Source organism: Paroedura picta, chromosome 1 (assembly GCF_049243985.1).
Source record: "Paroedura picta isolate Pp20150507F chromosome 1, Ppicta_v3.0, whole genome shotgun sequence".
Taxonomy (NCBI): domain Eukaryota; kingdom Metazoa; phylum Chordata; class Lepidosauria; order Squamata; family Gekkonidae; genus Paroedura; species Paroedura picta.
In genome coordinates this window covers 65,427,260-65,446,938 of record NC_135369.1, presented here as the reverse complement: position 1 = coordinate 65,446,938, position 19,679 = coordinate 65,427,260, and the positions used below count along the sequence as shown (strand labels likewise).

General features: G+C 44.1%; 1 protein-coding gene across 1 annotated transcript in view; it reads right to left on the bottom strand.

Annotated features, from left to right (window-relative positions):
- The window catches only part of ALK (ALK receptor tyrosine kinase), an 816,801-nt gene that overhangs the window by 142,287 nt on the left and 654,835 nt on the right, over nucleotides 1-19,679 (bottom strand). Inside the window, exons 7-8 of the mRNA XM_077341212.1 lie at nucleotides 6,808-6,942; nucleotides 5,023-5,123 (exon numbers count right to left, since the gene is read on the bottom strand). Coding sequence (XP_077197327.1) covers nucleotides 5,023-5,123; nucleotides 6,808-6,942 — 236 coding nt within the window. The remainder of the gene's footprint in view (nucleotides 1-5,022; nucleotides 5,124-6,807; nucleotides 6,943-19,679) is intronic.

Here is a 19,679-nt window from a genome sequence, read left to right as displayed (position 1 = left end):
AAAGGTAAATCAAACACATAATGATTTTCCTCAGATTCCCCCCAACCCTTTTTTCACTGCTTGGAGGCTACTCTTCCACTGCCCACATTATGGTCATTCCTCCCAATCTTCACCTTCTGCCACCCTCCCCCTTCATTTACTTTTCTCATTATATGATTTTTAAAAAAAACAAGCTTGATAAGTCTAGCAAAATGAGTTGATTGCTAAACTGTGGCTGTTGGGGGGTGGAAAGAGTCATAGAGAAAGGCTAAGGTACAGGCAGGAGTCTTTTCAGAAGTGGTGGTTTTTATGTCTCTTCAAGAGTTGATGTTGCGGAGAGAACTCTCCCCTGCTGGGGCTCTGCTGGAAAGCCCAGTTTACACCAGACTGCACAACAGAGTCCACAAAGGAGCTAATCCTGCAGGGAGAACTGTTTCTGCTGGCTCTGCTGGACAGCCTTCTTTAAACTGGACTTCCCAACAGAGCTGCCCAGAAGCAGCTCTCCCTGTAGGCTCTGCTGAGGTTATAGAATCATAGAATCATAGAGGCCATCTAGTCCAACCCCCTGCTCAACACAGGATCAGCCCAAAGCATCCTAAAGTGTGTATCCAACACTCCAAGAAAAGTGTGTATCCAACTTTTGCTTGAAGACTGAGGGGGAGCTCACCACCTCCTTAGGCAGCCTATTCCACTGCTGAACTACATGTCCCCTCTCAACCTCCTTTTCTCCAGGCTGAACATTCCCAAGTCCCTCAACCTATCTTCATAGGGCTTGGTCCCTTGGCCCCAGATCATCCTCGTCACTCTCCTCTGTACCCTTTCAATTTTATCTATGTCCTTCTTGAAGTGAGGCCTCCAGAACTGCACACAGTACTCCAGGTGCGGTCTGACCAGTGCAGTATACAATGGGACTATGACATCTTGTTTGGGCTTGTTTGGGCATATGCAGTTTGGTCAATTTCAGTATGTTGTATTTAAAATTATGCCTTTGCTCCTTTGTGTATGCTCCCTTTCATTCAAGTAACTGAACCATGGAAGGCGCTTACTTACCACTACTGCACAGCTGCTATAGGATAACTAACTCAATTTTTTAAAAAACTTTTAGATGCCACCCCCCACATGCCACAAGTGCCATTCGCACCCAAATGAAGAAAACTGCATTTTTTAAAATTGTAGCTGAATAAATACACTGGAGAAAAAAGAATGGTGAGTAAAAGCAGGCACCGAATCCAAAGTCAAGCTTAAAGGCTTGACTGCTCAGAAAATCTGCAGTAAGCTGTTCATGCAGAAAAGGTCCTTGTTTGAAGAAGATGTTCAGCAGAATGGAAATAAACATTACAGAAAAAAGTCTCCTAACCCTAAAATCATGAAAGCTGCATGAGAAGGAAAGAGTGCATTTCTGAGAATGGCGATATATAAATCAAATTATAAATAAATTATAAATTATAAATAAAGGAATGTGAACAAAGACTACAATTGTAAGCAAATTCAATTTGGGATCAAGGATGAAGCTTTCCTTACTTTGTTACTGGGTATGTTTCTCTCCCCCCCCCCCATTTTTGTCAATGGTTTTGTTTGCTACTTGGTGCTGTAGCTTTGTTTCTGTTCTGTACACTTGTATATTTTTATAGGCAATTTACTTGCTATTTATATATAGTGTATATTTGTTCATATAATAGGCAATACTGAGTAATATTTACTGCTGTGCAATAAGGTGAAAATTGCATGTTTTGGAGGGGAAAATGGCACAAAAATTGAACAGTCACAAGTTCCATTGCACAGGGAGAAATACAGTGAAGCAAGGATTTTCATACTGAAACAGTGGGACGAAAAATATGAAATCAGAAGTTCTACTGAATTCATCAAATTCCAAGGAAACATGTAGGACTACGAAGCCTATTGTTTCCCAAAACCAAAGAGGGAAGACCAAGAATATTCTTACTAGCAGACTAACCCAAGAACTCTTATGCCAACACTAGCCCTAGTTATAATCTATTCTCAAATATAAAGCTGTTCTACATTTTAGGACCTGATTATATTTTAGGTACTTTGGGGGATTTGCTCACATTGGGACCTTTTCTGCATGAGGGACATATTCCACATGAGGGCTAATCCCCGCATCCAGATGACATCAGCCTGGCCCTGGCCCAGCACTGGCTTGAATCAGGCCCTCATCTGCTCTGCAGTAAGACAACATGATTCTTCTGCCATTCCCTTCCCTGTTGTGGATGTCATCTGGGCCTACGTTGGCCCAGGCCCATCTGGCAGGGAAGAATCAGGCCTTCCAGGCCCAGCTCCTCTCCCTACCCTGGGTTGACTATCCCAGGAGGGACACAAAATGCCCTAGGTGGCTCATGGTGCTGTGTTGCCAAGCTGCCTGGGACATTAAAAAAAATGTTTAGGAACATGGTAGCAATACAGCATTCCTAAACAAAACAAAAATTAGCCCCTACCCCCCCCCCCCCAGCAGCAGAGCCTTTCATGAGTAGGCAGAAATCTAGGGTGGACAGGCTACACTGATAAAAATAGTCCCCCATGGGGACACTGGAAGCAGCAGGGCAAAATGCCCCATTGTAAACACCCAGTGGTAGCCCAGTGCAGCCACCTCTGTGTAGGATGGGTCTGACTGGTCTCGCCTTAATCAGATCTCTGGAAAACATTCTCCATTTGTTTGATTCTGATAACCTTTTGACAGTTAAGGGCATTCTTGGTTTTATGAATTATGCGCCAAATGAAGAAGACAAAAGGAAACACTGCAAACCAGGTAGGAAAAAAGGCTGGTTATAGTGAATAAATCAATTGAAAGAGGCAAAGGAGAGAGGATGAGAGATTACAAAGATATGATTGCCTCTGCCTGGCAGTCAGCAACAATCACAGCTTAAAGGGATTTCATTCCCAATAAGTCCGTATTTTTTCAGAATCAGCCACTGTGAAGTATTTCTACTGAAAATTCGCTCTCCTGTCAACTGTGTCTCAAAATGGGTGTCTAAATACAGAGGGAACCCCTAAAACACTCTCTTGTAAAATACTGATAATGTGAATATTAACAATAATTAATTGACAGAAAAACTGAGCTTCAAAAAATATGGATGCCACAAAATACAGACTCTTCCTTCTATCTCTTGCATTCTGGATGATGAGAATTCACAGTCCTAGATCTTTTCATATCCTCTGCCCAGCAGTTCATGTTTGCACAATGCCATTCTGATTACCATACACTCACTGCAGCATTACTGGTAAAGCGGTTTCCAATTTTAATTTTATACACCTCTTGGGTATGTAATTTTATTACCACAGCTAAAGAGCACTAGTGATTTACTCCAGCAACGTTAATTACTTCTAAAGGCCAAACACTACAATTCTTATTCCCTACTTACTTAATGTGAATCTATCATTTAGAGGGTGAAAATTACAGTTCAGAGGAAGGGATGGTTCTGGTGTTCAAAGCCTTGCTCCCTAACCTCACCATGCTCCTGCCCCCAATCAGTTTTTTTAAAATTAAGTGTTTTCTTTTCTTTTTTTGACAGACATAGGCCTATATTCTTTCCCACAGTACTAACTAATGCAAAATGCCACTCTCCATACTTCCTTTTCCCTAAAAAGACCAGCTTATCTGTGGTACCTCCAGTTCTTGGAGCAGTGATGGACATTTGGCCTTTCTAGGCTCCAAACTACTCTAATGTACCTCCATATCCGCTAGACCACTTCCTCTACTATGTCCCCCCAGAAGTCTAAGAGCTAGTAAGTAAAATTTGCTCAGGGTCTCTGTCCCTGAAGAAATTAAACTGGCCTCCATCAGAGCCAGGAATGAAAAAGAGAACACTCTTCCTAGAGAGATCAGAGCTGTTCTGCCAGGCCTTTGGTTGAGGTTTGGAAATACAATCATTTGTCTGGCCTCCCTACCTGTGATGCCCAAAATACCTGCCTCTTAATCAATAAATATGCACTTTATGTGCCCCCTATTGGGTTTAATCTTTAATTTTAATTAACCAAATCAGGATTTTATATATTATTTTAGAAAGTAATGTTACATTATTATGTTGCAAGCCTCCCTGAGCCCCCAAAGGAAGGGTGGCCTATAAATAAATAAGTAATAGTCTTGTATGCTCAGCCTACATGAAGAACAAAAAATCTGCATTAAGGTAGATTTCTGCAAACTCAAGGGAACTCCCAGGTCTTTAGAAAAATACAAACTATTTTAGGTGTGTGTCACCTCCCAACCCTCAAGTAATTATAACATCTACATGTGCACAGATGTTATGCGAAAAGGAATTCCAACAGTGCACTGGGTTTTGTAGAGGCAATCATGACTGCTAAAATTGGGCTCCCCCACCATCCTGTTTTTGATACATACACCCTTGCTGTGACAGCTTGGACTTGAAAGGTGAGATGGAGGAAGGACAAAAGACTAACAGAGATAGTGGATGAATGGAAGACTGCAAGGGCAGGTGAGTGGGAAAAGGTAGCAACTAGACAAGAAGGGAACGTTGGGCAGGAACAGCTGGTGAGCAGACAATGGGGGGAGGAGATGTGGGTGGGCAAGATGGAGGTTGGGATTCTCCGTTCCCCTAATTGTGGAGAGCATAATCCCTCCATCCTAGCTTTAAGTCACTTACACTCCATGTACTTCAGATAAAATGCTTACAGGAAGGCACTTACACTGGTAAGATATGTATCTCAGGGCCAAAGGGGTGATGGGTACATCCCATGGCTGCCAACACCATGTTAAAATCATGTGTAGTTCTTTCAAAATTACAGTGATGCCCCAATCCAGATTGGGTATACAGCAGGCAGCCCCAGGAGCTCTTGTCCCTTCACCCCCACCACATTTTCAGGTGCAAAATCAAAAATGGTATGTGGGTCTGCCATGCCTTGTGCCTGGTTTAGATTGGGGCCTTGTGACAATTTTTAAAGAACTACAAGTGCTTTAAATTGGTATTGGCAGCCATGAGATAGACTCATGGTCTTTGTCATTTGTATTTTGCTCCCCATTCTTTGCAAATCTAAACAATGCTGACTTATTTATAGCTAAACAATACTTGCCTCACAGGGAGAGTTTTTCATTGGTGATGGAAACACAGTACTTGCCACCACAACCGTTTCTGCAGCTGAGCTCTCACTCGTGTTAAGCAAAAGAGTACATTCTGGGGGAAAAAAGTATTGAGGGGAGAGGGGGGGGGGAAGGAGAGAGAGAGAGAGAGAGAGAGAGAGAATGTGTTACTAGAACAAGATTATTTAAAGCTTTAGCTGAACTTTTCTGAAGCACTCCAGTTTATTCTGTTTTGATAGTGTTGCGCGTGTATGCGTGCAAGCAAACATAAATGTTAGGGGCTTCCTTATTGCAGACGGATAACATATGGCAAAGGGCATTTTTCAATATTCTTTGGATGTAGTAATGCAGTTTCATATACACAAGGGTCTCTCCTTGGAATCATATGCAAGTGCTCTGGCTGCTTCCTCCGCAACCAATATTTTTCTGTTTATCCTTGACTAGGGATTTGTTCTCGTGTCTTTTTCACTTGATCTGTGCATCCAATTTTTAAAATGCACCCAATTTTTAAAAATTTGATTTCAAGTGAACCTTTTTTGTTATGAAAGATGCAGAAGTAATATTTTATCTGGAACTGGAGGTTAAGGGTCACTTTAGCATCATAAAGGATGTGGGAAGAGAGCTAAAAAATGGAAATCTTGGTGCACTGCATCACTAAACCTTGGGAATGAAGCCGTTTCCTTTTCCTTCTCAAATAAGCTGAGATGAGATATAAGCTCTTTTGCAAACGCCTTATGGGCCAGACTTATAAGATCCTGGCAATTCTCTGCCTGGAATTCCCAAGCACTTTCTCAGTCTAATCAATGGGCACAGGAAGCTCCAACTGAATCAGGATCATGGTGCAGGAGAGCGTAGATTTAACTCTTTCCCATGTCCCCTTAAGAATAACAGCCCCGTGAAGCTGATAAGTGCCCTGCTGGGAAATTCCTGGAGATTCGGGGTGCTGCCTGTAGAAGGGGGAATCTGGGATTTTACCTAGATTCTCCTATAGTATACCACCAAATATGTGCCCCCAAATTGCCATTTTTTACAAGTGACTGATCTATGTAGTGTGGAAATCTGTTGTAATTCTGGGAGAACCCCATGCCCCACCTGAAGGTTGGCAACTCTAATACAGGCCCTCCTTTTTACCACATGGCATACTACCAAAAACAGTGCAGTAGGTCTGTTTTGGATCAGCAAATTGGTATTAGAGAAAGGATTAATCACTTGCCCCTGCACTGTGGTCCTTATCTGTCTCTAGGCCCTATGCATTTGTTATTTAGAAGGGAAAAATGTAGGTTCTGCATGCACTCCCAACCCTGGCCTTAAGAGGGTGTAGAATGAATGCACTGAGGAAGGATCACGGCAGGTATTCATACATTCTACCTTCTTGTAACATCTGAAAAAAGCTATATACAAAGACTGTGAGTGGGTTTAGGATGCTGTCTCTGCTTAGGATGGCTCTGATGGCATGATATAGTCTGCTATAGGGCTGCTAGGCTTCCCGCTGGCAGCTATAGTTGCTGCTGCTCCTCCAAGTGGTAGCAGGGATATCTTTTAAAAACCCTGGCAATGTTGGCTTCAACACTATGTTGCTTCCAAGGAAAATCTGAAAGTAGTGTAGAGTAGCTCTAAGACTCACTGGAAACTGTGTGTTTCTATGGAAACTCTATGGTTTTTCCAGTGATTCCTAGAGTTACCCTGGGTTTTCTCTTGTAGTGACACAGCAACACAGCTGATTTCACCTTCAATGCCCTCAACTCCAAACCCTCCTGCCCATTATCAGGTAACCATACCTTTTAGAAAACAGAAGTGGTTATGCTGTAGATTGCCAATTCGCCACAGATGTGTGTCTTGGGAGGCTGATGAACTTTGAGTCCAGCCACAGTCTCCATCTTCAAAGGAGCAGTAGAAGCCAGAGGGAAGTTTTTCTGCAAGAGGGAGAGTCACGAGTACTGATCAATAACACTTTGGCACAGTATAAAGTATTCCAATAACTCTCTTTAATAAGTATATTGTTGTTGGGGCTATTCCAACTTGCCATAGGAAATGAAGAAATCCTTGATAATTCTGTCCTTTTGCAAAGTATGAAGTCTACAAGAGATCCCTGCTGGCTGCGGGGGAGGAGGCCTCACTTCAAGAAGGATGTAGATAAAATTGAAAGGGTACAGAGGAGAGCGACGAGGATGATCTGGGGCCAAGGGACCAAGCCCTATGAAGATAGGTTGAGGGACTTGGGAATGTTCAGCCTGGAGAAAAGGAGGTTGAGAGGGGACATGATAGCCCTCTTTAAGTATTTGAAAGGTTGTCACTTGGAGTAGGGCAGGATGCTGTTTCCGTTGGCTGCAGAGGGAAGGATGTGCACTAATGGGTTTAAACTACAAGTATAACGATATAGGCTAGATATCAGGAAAAAAATTTCACAGTCAGAGTAGTTCAGCAGTGGAATAGGCTGCCTAAGGAGGTGGTGAGCTCCCCCGCACTGGCAGTCTTCAAGCAAAGGTTGGATACACACTTTTCTTGGATGCTTTAGGATGCTTAGGGCTGATCCTGCATTGAGCAGGGGGTTGGACTAGATGACCTGTATGGCCCCTTCCAACTCTATGATTCTGTGATTCTGTGAAGATGGTAATCAGATCCCCTCTCAGTTGTCTCCTCTCTAGGCTAAACAGACTAAGCTCCCCCAACCTTTCTTCATATGTCTTGGTCTCCAAACCCCTCACCATCTTTGTTGCCCTCCTCTGGACACGTTCCAGTTTGTCAACATCCCTCTGCAATTGGGGTGTCCAAAATTGAACACCGTACTCCGAGGCCGAACCAGAGCACAGTAAAACGGTACCATCACCTCCCGTGATCTGGACACGATACTCCGTTTGATACAGCTCCAAATCCCATTTGCCTTTTTAGCCACTGAGTCACACTGCTGACTCATGTTCAATGTATAGTCTACTTGGATCCTTTTCGCACATGCTACTGCCAAGACAAGTCTCCCCCATCTTATATTGGTGTATTTGGTTTTTCCTACCTAAATGCGGAACTTTACATTTGTCCCTATTGAACTTCATTTTATTCAGTTTAGCTCACTTATCGAGCCTATCAAGATCATCCTGTATTCTGTTGCTGTCTTCAGTTGTGTTTGCTACCCCTCCCAGTTTAGTATCATCTGCAAATTTAATAAGTATCCCCTCTAATCCCTCATCCAAATCATTTATAAATATGTTGAACAACACAGGGCCCAGGATAAATCCTTGGAGTACTCCACTTGTCACTCTTCTCCAAGAAGATGCTGAACCATTAACAAGTACCCTTTGGTTATGATCTGTCAACCAGTTATTGATCCACCTGACAAAATTAGGATCCATACCGCATTTTACCAACTTGTGAACAAGAATATCATGTGGAACCTTATCAAAAGCTTTACTGAAATCCAAATAAACTATGTCCACGGCATTCCTCTGATCCAGCAAGGTAGTCACTTTCTCGAAAAAAGTGATAAGGTTGGTCTGACATGACTTGTTCTTGCGAAACCCATGCTGAGTCTTAGAAATCACAGCTCCCGGTTCCAGCTTCTCAAGGACCAAGTGTTTGATTATTTGTTCCAAAATTTTGCCAGCTACAGATGTCAAGCTGACGGGTCGATAATTACCCGGATCCTCCTTTTTCCCTTTCTTGAAGATGGGGACAACATTTGCCCACCTCCAATCATCTGGCACGTCACCTATTCTCCAAGAAGTGTCAAGAATAATGGACAGAGGTTCAGAGATGACATCTGCAAGTTCTTTTAGTACCCTTGGATGCAGTTCATCTGGCCCAAAAGACCTCAAAGTTCCTTGCCAAGGGTGAGATGTTAAACTACACCCCAGCCAAGGTGGGTAGGCGTGCTTCCTGATCCGCCCCTTTCCTGCTCAGCCAGAGGACCTCTATCTTGGAGGGGTTGTGGCATGTTGTTATTCTGCTAGTCTGATAAAAGTCACAATTGGCTTCCATAAGGTTTATCGAACTCAGTTCAGTGTGTTCAGAATACATTATCTCCCCCCCCCCATGCATCATAGATAATTTGTGCGTGTGTGTGTGTGGGGGATGTTTCCTCGGATTTTGGTAAATCTTTTTGGAGATGTCACAGTAAAGCCAGAATGGTTGATGTGTGAGTAGGAAAATTAAGATTCCCCTACCTAACTGACTGCCATTTCCCCTGCTTATACCCCTTTAGCAGCCATTTCCTCTCTTTAATTTCCTCTGGCATCTTTCATACAAGAGTACTTAGCACACAGGTAACATACAAGAGCCTCTGGCAGCTTCAACAACTGGTTTATAACTCCTAACAGGGAAGACACTTAAACACACAAAACTACAAATGGGTGAGGTCCTTCCCATACAGGCCTAGAGAGGAGTAACTACTTTGTGAGGACTCACTTACAAGCATTCAGATATATGTATGTTGCACTGCAAAGAAACCCACCATTGCTATTAAGCTGTATATGCAGCTGGCCAGCAATGGAAAAACCACATTACAGATGGATAATGCATGGCAGACAGGGTCATCAGGAGATGTGAGTGGGGCATCTCACACCTCTGCCTCTGATCAGCTGGCCCATGTGGGGGATTTACTGGCAGCAGGAGAGGCTTACACCAGCATCTCAGCATCATCACTGTCAATGTAGCAATGTCATGTGCTGCTAGAAGTGATGCCATCATACTTCTGGTGACTTCTACTACAGAGTCTTTGTCAAGACCTCCATGTGGAGACTTCCTACAGACTTCCTACAGACTCCATGTGTAGACTTCCTACAAGACTTCCTACAGACTTCCATGTGGAGTCCCACAGGGCGCGGTCCTCTCCCCCACATTATTTAACGTCTTTATGCGCCCTCTGGCCCAGCTGGTGCGGAGTTTTGGACTGGGTTGCCACCAGTACGCTGATGACACCCAGCTCTATCTCCTCATGGACGGCCGCCCGGACTCTCCCCCGGAACCATTTGCCAGATGTTTGGAAGCGGTGACAGAATGGTTCGAGCAGAGTCGCCTGAAACTCAACCCCTCCAAGACAGAGGTCCTGTGGCTGGGACGTAGGGGGCGGGAGCAGGAAGCGCGCTTGCCCACTCTGGGAGGGACGCACCTTACCATCGCGTCCCAGGCCAGGAACTTGGGTGTGATCATTGATACCTCCCTGACCTTGGAGGCACAGGTCAAAAGAGTAGCGGGCCAGGCATTTTTCCAGCTTCGCCAGGCCCGACTACTAGCGCCCTACCTGTCCCCCGAACACCTGGCCACGGTGATCCATGCAACGGTCACCTCCAGAATACATTTCTGTAACTCGCTCTACGCGGGCCTTCCCTTGTCCTTGATCCGGAAACTTCAGCTAGTGCAAAATGCAGCTGCTAGGGTCCTAACTGGTACACCGTGGAGGGCCCACATCCAGCCGGTGCTGAGGCAGCTTCACTGGTTGCCAATTGCTGCCCGGATCTGGTTCAAGGTTCTGGTTCTAACCTTTAAGGCTATATGCGAGTTGGGACCCACATACCTGAGGGACCGCCTATCGCCCTATGCCCCCCGCAGAGCCTTACGCTCTGCGGGAGAAAATTTGTTGGTTGTTCCCGGCCCTAGGGAAGCACGCCTGGCCTCGACCAGGGCCAGGGCCTTTTCAGGCCTGGCCCCTGCCTGGTGGAATGAGCTCTCGGGTGAGCTGCGGGCCCTGCGGGATCTTCCATCGTTCCGCAGGGCCTGCAAGACAGAGCTCTTCCGCCAGGTTTACGGCTGAGGCCAAGGCTAACATCTATGCCCCCCCCCCGGGACTCGGGAATTGGGATTGGGATTAGAGATGGGTACCACCAATACCCCCTCTCCACCTGCTAGTAGGGGAAAAGGGTAGTGGATTAGCCAATCTTGTCGGGTTAGCTTGCTAACAAATAATTGCTGGACTGTAGTTGTTTTAATTGGATTTTAATGGATTTTATGGGGTTTTAGAATGTTGTAACCCACCATGAGCCGCAAGGGAGTGGCGGGCAATAAATCGAATAATAATAATAATAAATTAAGTTCTTTAAAATGTCTCTACTGGAGTGAAATGTATATGGGACAACTCTTCCATTGAACTGAGCCCAACTTGTTAATCTTTGAACTACCATGGCTGCCTTGAATTTTATTGCACTTGTGTAACCTGCTTTGTGCTAGCAGAGTCTTAATATGCAGAGAGAGCAGAGAACCAGTCAGATAAGAAAAGAAACAACTATGAATAGGAGAGATATAGATACTTTAAACAACTGTTGTCTGCATTTATTCTTCTGTTCTACAACTTTTCTGGAGACAAGCTGGAGAAAATGTGCTCAAAAAACAGGAAGTTTCCTCTTGAGCCAATCAGGATGCTGGAGGAGATCATTTTATAATCATTGGGAAGTTCCTATCCAATCTATGCTAAATATACATCTCCTTCAATCCTCCCTGCAGGACACCATTTATATTCTACTCAATTATGTACACTGCAGATCTTGCACATTCCAACCCTTTACTCCCACCCTTTCACTGCTGATAAAAACTAAAAATAGAATAGAAAATAGGAAAGTGAAAAATATAATGAAAACTTGCAGTGCTCTCTAATCCATAAGGATAGGGCAGTCTAAAATGTAAGTATTTATTTAAAGATCCCAGAGTTGGAGTAAGAAGAGCAGAAAATAGGAACAGCACAGTTCTCGCATTTATCAGAGCACATTAGACTTAATATTGTATTGATTGTGGAAAAATCCGATAGCTAAACAATCAATATTACGTTCTATATAGAACCTTTTTAAGACAGCAGGATAATACATGAGGAAGTACAGGAGTTTGCAAGTTGCTAGCACACTAGCTTTTTAAATTCAGCAGGTCTAGAGAAAGCCAACCTCAATTTGGTGCAAAACCAGAAGTGTATCAGTAACTTTGTTTCTAAAATAATAACAGCAGTGAAAACCTAGCATTTTTAATCCCAGTTTATAAAACTTTTATTTGATTTTAAAATCTAACATAGACAAGAAGAAAGATACAGAATACCAAATAAGAAAAGGAAAGGGGCAGGGGAAGAGAAAAAGAAGAAAGAAAAGGAGCATTTTACTGATGCCATAATGTTCAATAACCATAATAAATTTGGACAACTTGATTCAAAGCCTCGCCAGTGCTCCAGTGTACGCACACAGCTTTTTCGCAAGCAGATTTATGCAAGCCAGTATATGTGAGGTTAGATTTTCCATGTCCACTGAAGCAAAAGGAGCAATGCTTATGAGCAGGAGATCCATGGAAGCCTTGTGCACCCATAGCAAATTTTTGATTAACAAGACAAAGTCTCATCTTCGTTATAATCTTGATTTATTTGATAAAGAATAGCTGTTTTTTATACCCCGCTTTTCACTACTTGGAGTCCCAAAGCAGCTTATAAACACTTTTTCCCATCCTGTTCCCACAACAGACACCGTAGGAGGTAGGTGAGACTGAGAGAGCTCTAACAGAACTGCTCTGTGAGAACAGCTATAAGAGAACTGTGACTGGCCCAAGTCACCCAGCTGGCTGCATGCAGAGGAAAATGAAACCTGGTTCATTACTCTTAACCACTTCACCACTACTCTTAACCACTTCACCTCAGTGGCCACCTCCGTCACAGCTGGCCACTTTAAAAAGTACATTCAATTTCTATTATGGAACCATTGAGAACTGTAGCCTTCTGAAAATATTCTAAATAGAACAGTGAGGTCTGAATGGAGCAATATTTTTGCTATTCAATATTATTCTTTCTTTGTTGTAGGCTATGAGCCGTGAGGCAGCATTTGTAAATCCATCTCTGAGAAGGAGGAGGAGGAGGAGGAGTTGGTTCTTATATGCCACTTTACTCTACCAGAAATAGTCTCAAAACAGCTTACAGTCACCTTCCCTTTCCTCTCCTCACAACAAACACCTTGTGAGGCAGGTGAGGCTGAGAGAGTCCAGATATTACTGCTCAGGCAGAACAGCTCTATCAGTGCTGTGGCGAGCCCAAGTTCACCCAGCTGGGGGAGGAGCAGGAAATCAAACCCAGCTCCCCAGATTAGAAGTCAGTGCTCCTAACTACTACCCCAAGGTGGCTCTCAAATTTTCTATCTGCTACATGGGAATAGTGATAATAACACTGTTTTACTTTACAGGGTTATAGCAAGGATTATTTAAATCATTGATTGTCACCCAGTGGTACATAAACCCTGGTGAGACACACAAGTGATCTAGGGGGGATGCAGAGTTTTCATAACAGTTAATAAGAATTCATTCTCCCTCAATCTCCATGTCCACCTAATAAGATTGTCAGGTAACCAGTAGGGATTAGTAGATTTACTAGAATTGGGGAGGCCTACACCAGCATCTGGTATTTTATTATTATTATTATTTTTGAATTTATTTCCCGCCACTCCCTTGCGGCTCGTGGCGGGTTACAACAGTATAAAACCCCATAAAATACATTAAAACCAATTAACATGTCAATAGTTAATGACTACCTGGCAAGAGCGGCTAATCAACTACCCATTCCCCCCCTAGCAAGTGGAGAGGGGATACTGATGGTACTCGTGTCTAATCCCAATCCTCAGGTCCCGGGGGGGCGTAGATGTTAAGCCTGGTCTCAACCGTAAACCTGGCGGAAGAGCTCCGTCTTGCAGGCCCTGCGGAACGATGGAAGATCCCACAGGGCCCGCAGCTCTCCCGGGAGCTCATTCCACCAGGCAGGGGCCAGGACCGAGAAGGCCCTGGCCCTGGTCGAGGCCAGGCGTGCTTCCCTAGGGCCGGGGACGACCAATAGATTTTCTCCCGCAGAACGTAAAGCTCTACGGGGGGCATAGGGTGATAGGCGGTCCCTCAGGTATGTGGGTCCCAACTCGCGTAAAGCCTTGAAGGTTAAAACCAAAACCGTGAACCGGATCCAGGCAGCAATTGGCAACCAGTGCAGCTGCCTCAGCACTGGTGGCAACCCAGCCCAAGGCTCCGCACCAGCTGGGCCAGAGGGCGCATAAAGACGTTAAACAATGTGGGGGAGAGGACCGCGCCCTGTGGGACTCCACACGGAAGTCTGTAGGAGAGCGAGAGCTCATCCCCCACTGCAACCCTCTGGGTCCGGTCCTGGAGAAAGGAGCGTATCCAGCGTAAAGCTGTGCCCCGTATCCCCGTTTCGGCGAGGCGGTGGACCAATAGTTCAAGGTCCACGGTGTCAAAAGCGGCCGACAGGTCCAGAAGGACCAGCACTGCCGACCCGCCCCTATCCAGCTGGCGGCGGAGATCATCCAACAGGGCGACCAGCACTGTCTTCACCCCGTGGCCAGGTCGAAAGCCAGACTGATATGGATCGAGTGCCGAAGTTTCTTCCAAGAATGCCAGGAGCTGGTCTGCCGTGGCCCTTTCAACCACCTTGCCCAGGAACGCCAAATGCGATATCGAAAACCAAAATGCGATACCGTAAACCAGTCTGTCCAGTATGACAAAAATAGATCATGTGTTTTAAGAAACAAAAAACAGCCCTGCTGGAGCAGACTGGTTGTCTATCTAGGCCAGCAATCTATTTTACACAGTGGCCAACTGGTTGCCCTGGGTGGTCAACAAACAGGGCAAAGAGGCTATGGGCTTCCCTGATATTACCTCCTAGCTCTGATTTTCAGATATCTGTTGTCTAAATAGAGACATTTCTGTTACTAACCAAGGCTATGATAAGGTGACCATCTGTCCCGCCTTTGGCGGGACTGTCCTGCTTTGGGAGCATTTGCCCTGTGTCCCACAGTGTTTCCCGCCTGTCACACGGCGTTCTCATTAAAAAAAATTTTTTTTTTTACATTAAAAAAAAAAGTTTTGCTACGCAGCAGGCAGCTGAGTAGGCAGCCCAGGCTCAGGAGGCCCCTGCAAAGGTGCCAGGCCTCAGGAAGCTCTCGCACAGGCGCCCAGGCTCCGGGCTCCAGGGTGGGGCTTCCTGGCCAGGTCTGCTGCCGCCTGCTTGGGCGGCCTTCCTGCCTCCAGACCTTGCCACTTCCCGGGCCGCTGTCGCCCTAACGCCAATTGGGGAGGGAGGGGCTAGGAGGAAGAGGGAGGGGGGAGGCCTGCCTGCCACTGCTTCCACCCTTCTAAGGGTTGGGGAGGGGGGAGAAGGGAGGGCCCACTTGCTGCCACCACTTCTAAGGGTCGCGGAGGGGGGGAAGGGAGGGCCCGCCTGCCAGAGCGGTGGCAGCGGCGGCGCATCCCGCTCTGTAACCACAGATTTCTGGTCACCTTAGGCTATGAACCACTGATGAATCTATTCTCCATAAATCTGTCTAATCCCCTTTTTAAAGCTACCTATGCTTGTAGCCCTCACTACCTCCACTGGCAGTGAATTCTACAATGTAATTATTTGTTGATTAAAGAAGTGTTCCCTTTTGTCTTCTTATACCTATTGTTCATCAAGGTCATTGGTGCTCCAAGTTACTGTATGCTAGGTAAAGTAGAAAAAACTCTCTCAACTTTCTCTTCCCCACATATAATTTCTAAACTTTTGTTATGACCCCCTCCCCAGTTCCAGACTCTCTATCCCTTCTTCATAGGAAAAGGGATCAAACAACTTTTATCACCTTGGTTGCCCTCCTCAGTACTTTTTAAAGCTCTGCAGTATCCTTTTTGAGAGTCTGCAATCAGAACTGCACACACACAGCATTCCAAATCAGGCCACACCACAGAGCATTACAATATTTGCCTTTTTATTCTTAATATATATATGTTTCCTAATGATCTCCAACATGGAGCTTGACTTCATCACTACTGCTTATACTGCTTCAATGTTTTCCTAGAGATATACATTGTAACCCCCAAATCCTTTTCAATCTTGGTCTCAGACAGTTCAGAATCCATTAGCATATTTTTGTTCCAATATGCCTCACTTTACATTATCACCACTGAACTTAGTTTGCCACTTTGTGCCTTACTTAAACAATCTAGATAGATCCTCCTATAGTTCTACGCAATCCACTTTGGTTTTTACTATAGTGAATAATTTGGTATCAACTGCAAACTTGTCCCCTACACTGTTCAGCCCCAATTCCAAATCATTAATGAACAGATTAAATAACTCTAGTTCCTATATCAATCCTCAGGGAACTACACTGCTCACTTCTCTCCGCTGTGAAAACTGTCAATTTATCCCTACTCTCTGCTTCCTGCTGTTTAACAATAAGAGAACTGCTAACTATATTCATAGGTCTTGGGTGATGTACCTTGTCAAAAGCCTCTTGGAAATCCAAGATTATAATGTCTATGGGACCTCCCTTATCCGCATGTTTGTTAACCTGCTCAAATTATTCCAAAAAAGGATATTGAGGCAGGACTTCCTTTTGCAAAAACCAAGCTGATATTTGTTAAGCAGGCTTTGTTCCTTGATATGCTTCATCACTCTATTTTTAATACCTCTTTCTAATTTACCAGGAACAGATATTAAGCTAATAAGCCTGTAATTTCATGGATCCTTTCTGGATACCTTTGATGTAACAATATTGGTTAATTTTACATCTACAGGTTAACAGATTAACAATCTAACATTTGAGTTCCCCAAGGACTCTTTGGTGTATGCCATCAGAACCTGGAGTTCAATGGAAATGAGAAACAAATACAATAAAACTAACATATTTGGTACAAAAATAAATACAACTAAAATGAGCCCACCTTTGTGCACATCTCTAGTTCTTTCTGAGAAGCAAGGCCTTTTACTGAATTGTGCTGCTCCTTCTTATCACCCCTGTCTTTCAGGGACTGGAAGAAGTCTGCCCTGTTTGTCTAGACTTTCCAAAGGCAAGGGGTACTTTCCCCACCCTTGGCTTGTTGCTCAGTGTTTCTATCTATGCCATTTTGTTAGCAGTTTTCCTTTATGTTCCTGTGGTTCTTACATATACTGCTGTTTCACCTAGTGTTTTCATTGTGGGAGTTCTGTTTCTTTCATTATTGTCACCCCCCTTGGAAGGATGTCTGTTAGTCACAAAGTCAGAACTTAAAATTTTCAAATAAAGTTTCACAGCAGGACAGGGAATGCTGATCCTATTGCCTCAGCCGTGGCCATCTCATTTCCCCATTCTACCAATCACCCTTCCTCCATTCCATGTGAGAGTAATGTGAAGACACCATTTGTTTCCAGTGATGTCTTCATCTATCCAACCATGATTGGCCATAGAGTGCCATGAAAACACTATGAGGTGCCCAATTAGCTGGGACCATATAGCTAGCAGATCCAAGGCGATGTTTAAAAGAAATGTTCTTCGGTAGCTAACCGTGAAGGCTCCAAACAATAGGGAAGCAATCTGTGAGGAGGTGATTCCAGGAATATCTCAAGCCATCTAAGATCCTGTGAAAATTCAGCACAGTACCAATAATATGCTTGGTATTATTATTTTTTAAAATCCACACCACCTTAAAGAATTTAAACTGTGACATTCATTTATCATCTCCTGAACTGTACAAATCAGACAGCAGATTCCAACCTCCCAGATTTTGAGGGTTTTGCTACTCATCCTCAGGATACGGGCTGCATAATGTGTCATAACCAGGTACATTCAGAATTCTTAAAATAGCTCAGCAGGAACTCCAGTTTAATTCACTTCAGTGTCTGGGTAAACAGGTAAACAGTCAGGGGTGATATCTAAGCAGAAAACACCTTGCCTATAACCTAGAAAAAAATGGTAAGAAAGCATATTGTGACAGTGGAAATAGAGATGTATTTAAAGAGCTGTTGCTAGCCCTGTGCACCGCTTTCTTCTGTCATAAATATGTCTTTATGAACCTCTGGCTGTCTTGTAGTCTGAATGCACAGCCTTCTTCACTTACTGTAATGCTTCCTACATACTGCAAGCCAATGACAGCTATTTATTGCAATTCTATTGAAAGTTTATAGTCTCTAGTTTGTTTGTCAGAAATTGTCCTGGTTCATACCTTGTTGGTTCATACAGAGCACATTGTGATTGTCCTGGTTCATACCTTGTTGGTTCATACAGAGCACATTGTGATTTCCATAATCCAAATTAGCAAAGGCTTTGTGCAGTCCTCACAAAAATATTTATATGGTTATCATTTATGAATCTGGGAGAGTTCTGGGGCTGGTCCAGGGTATTTTTGGTGCCCTGGCAAACTATGACTTTGCAGCCCACATTAAATGGAAAGTGAGAAGTCTATAGTGCTTTACTTATTGGGGATTCAAACTGAATAATGTAAAAATAAAAATAAACTCTTCCAAATCCCTCTGTGTTCCCTCATGGCAATTGTAGAAAACCATAGTCAACAGATATGGAGGTAGAGGCTAGATAATGCCAAACCTCCGTTCCGGACATCAGCGGGGGCTCATCTGACCTTTTCAGTGGCCTTCAAAGCCTGGCATCCCAGGTAATCACATGCCCTGACCTGGATAACTCAGATACTGGAAGCTAAAGGGGGATACCCTGGCTAGGGATGCCAATTTCCAGGTGATGGCTAGAGATCTCCTGCAATTACAAAGCAATCAGTTCATCTGGAAAAAATGGCCACTTTGGGAAAATGGAGGGTGGACTCTAAAGCATTATATCCCACAGAAGTCTCTCCCCTCCTCAAACTCCACCCTCCTCAGGCTCCAACCTCAAAAACTCCAGATATTTCCCTACTGGGGCTAGTAACCCTAGCCCTGTCCAGTATTTGGATGTGAGACCTCCAAGGAAAACCAGGGTAATGACATAGAGGCAGACAATGGTAAACCACCTCTGACTTCTCTTGTCATGAAAACCCCAGAGGGTCACCATAAGTCAGCTCTGACTTGTTGGCACTTTCCACTATCACCAGGTAGTCACTTAGATTTGCTTACTGGTTGGCCTAGCCATGGGTAATTCGTGTGGGCATACTGTTTATGAGTTTGTGTTTTGATATATATGTATTTTAAAAGTTGGTTTTAATGTTTTGGATTATTTGCTGAATTGGACCCTAAATGGGCAGAATGATGCATAAAATGAGAGTGGGGCAAATCTTCAAGTGATGGCTAGTAATGATGGAATAACCATCACAAATCAAATGCCAAATCATCAGCATTCTGTACTTGTGAAATGAGTAACTCTTGGTTTTCTACTCATACTCTGTCTGAGAATTGGCAATTTATGTTTGACCTCAGGGTTGTGGTTTTATTAATGGTGGGTGTGGGGTTTTTTGTGATGCACTGAGACACTGGACTCAAATTTCACAGTGCTCAGTCGTAGATGAGTTTGCCTCTTCTAAGGCCATTATTCTCCAATAAGAAGAGGGAAAAGTCAGTAAGCCAGTTATAAACTACTAGAAGGATGAAAGAACATCCAGCCTGTACTATGAATAATCCAAACATGACTGGGCAGATAAGTCCTCAATTTATAGAACACTTGCAGTATGGCTGTGGAGAAGAGCTCTGTATTATAAAAATGCTCTATTACTATTTCTTTTCTGGATAGTTTCATACTGGCTCACATCTACTAGCAGAGTGCAAATGAATCAGCTCTCTTCCATCACCAGTGTTCACTCATAAACATGGCCTCCATAGAACTGCCATTGCCTTGTAGTCACTACTCGTATTCAATCCCAAACTCTCCCTACTCATTTCCTGTTTCAACAAGAAGATATGCCAGGAAAATACATCCCCTAAAATTAATTCCACCCACTTCTGCCCTCCCACACTTAGTGACTGGAGTGTGAA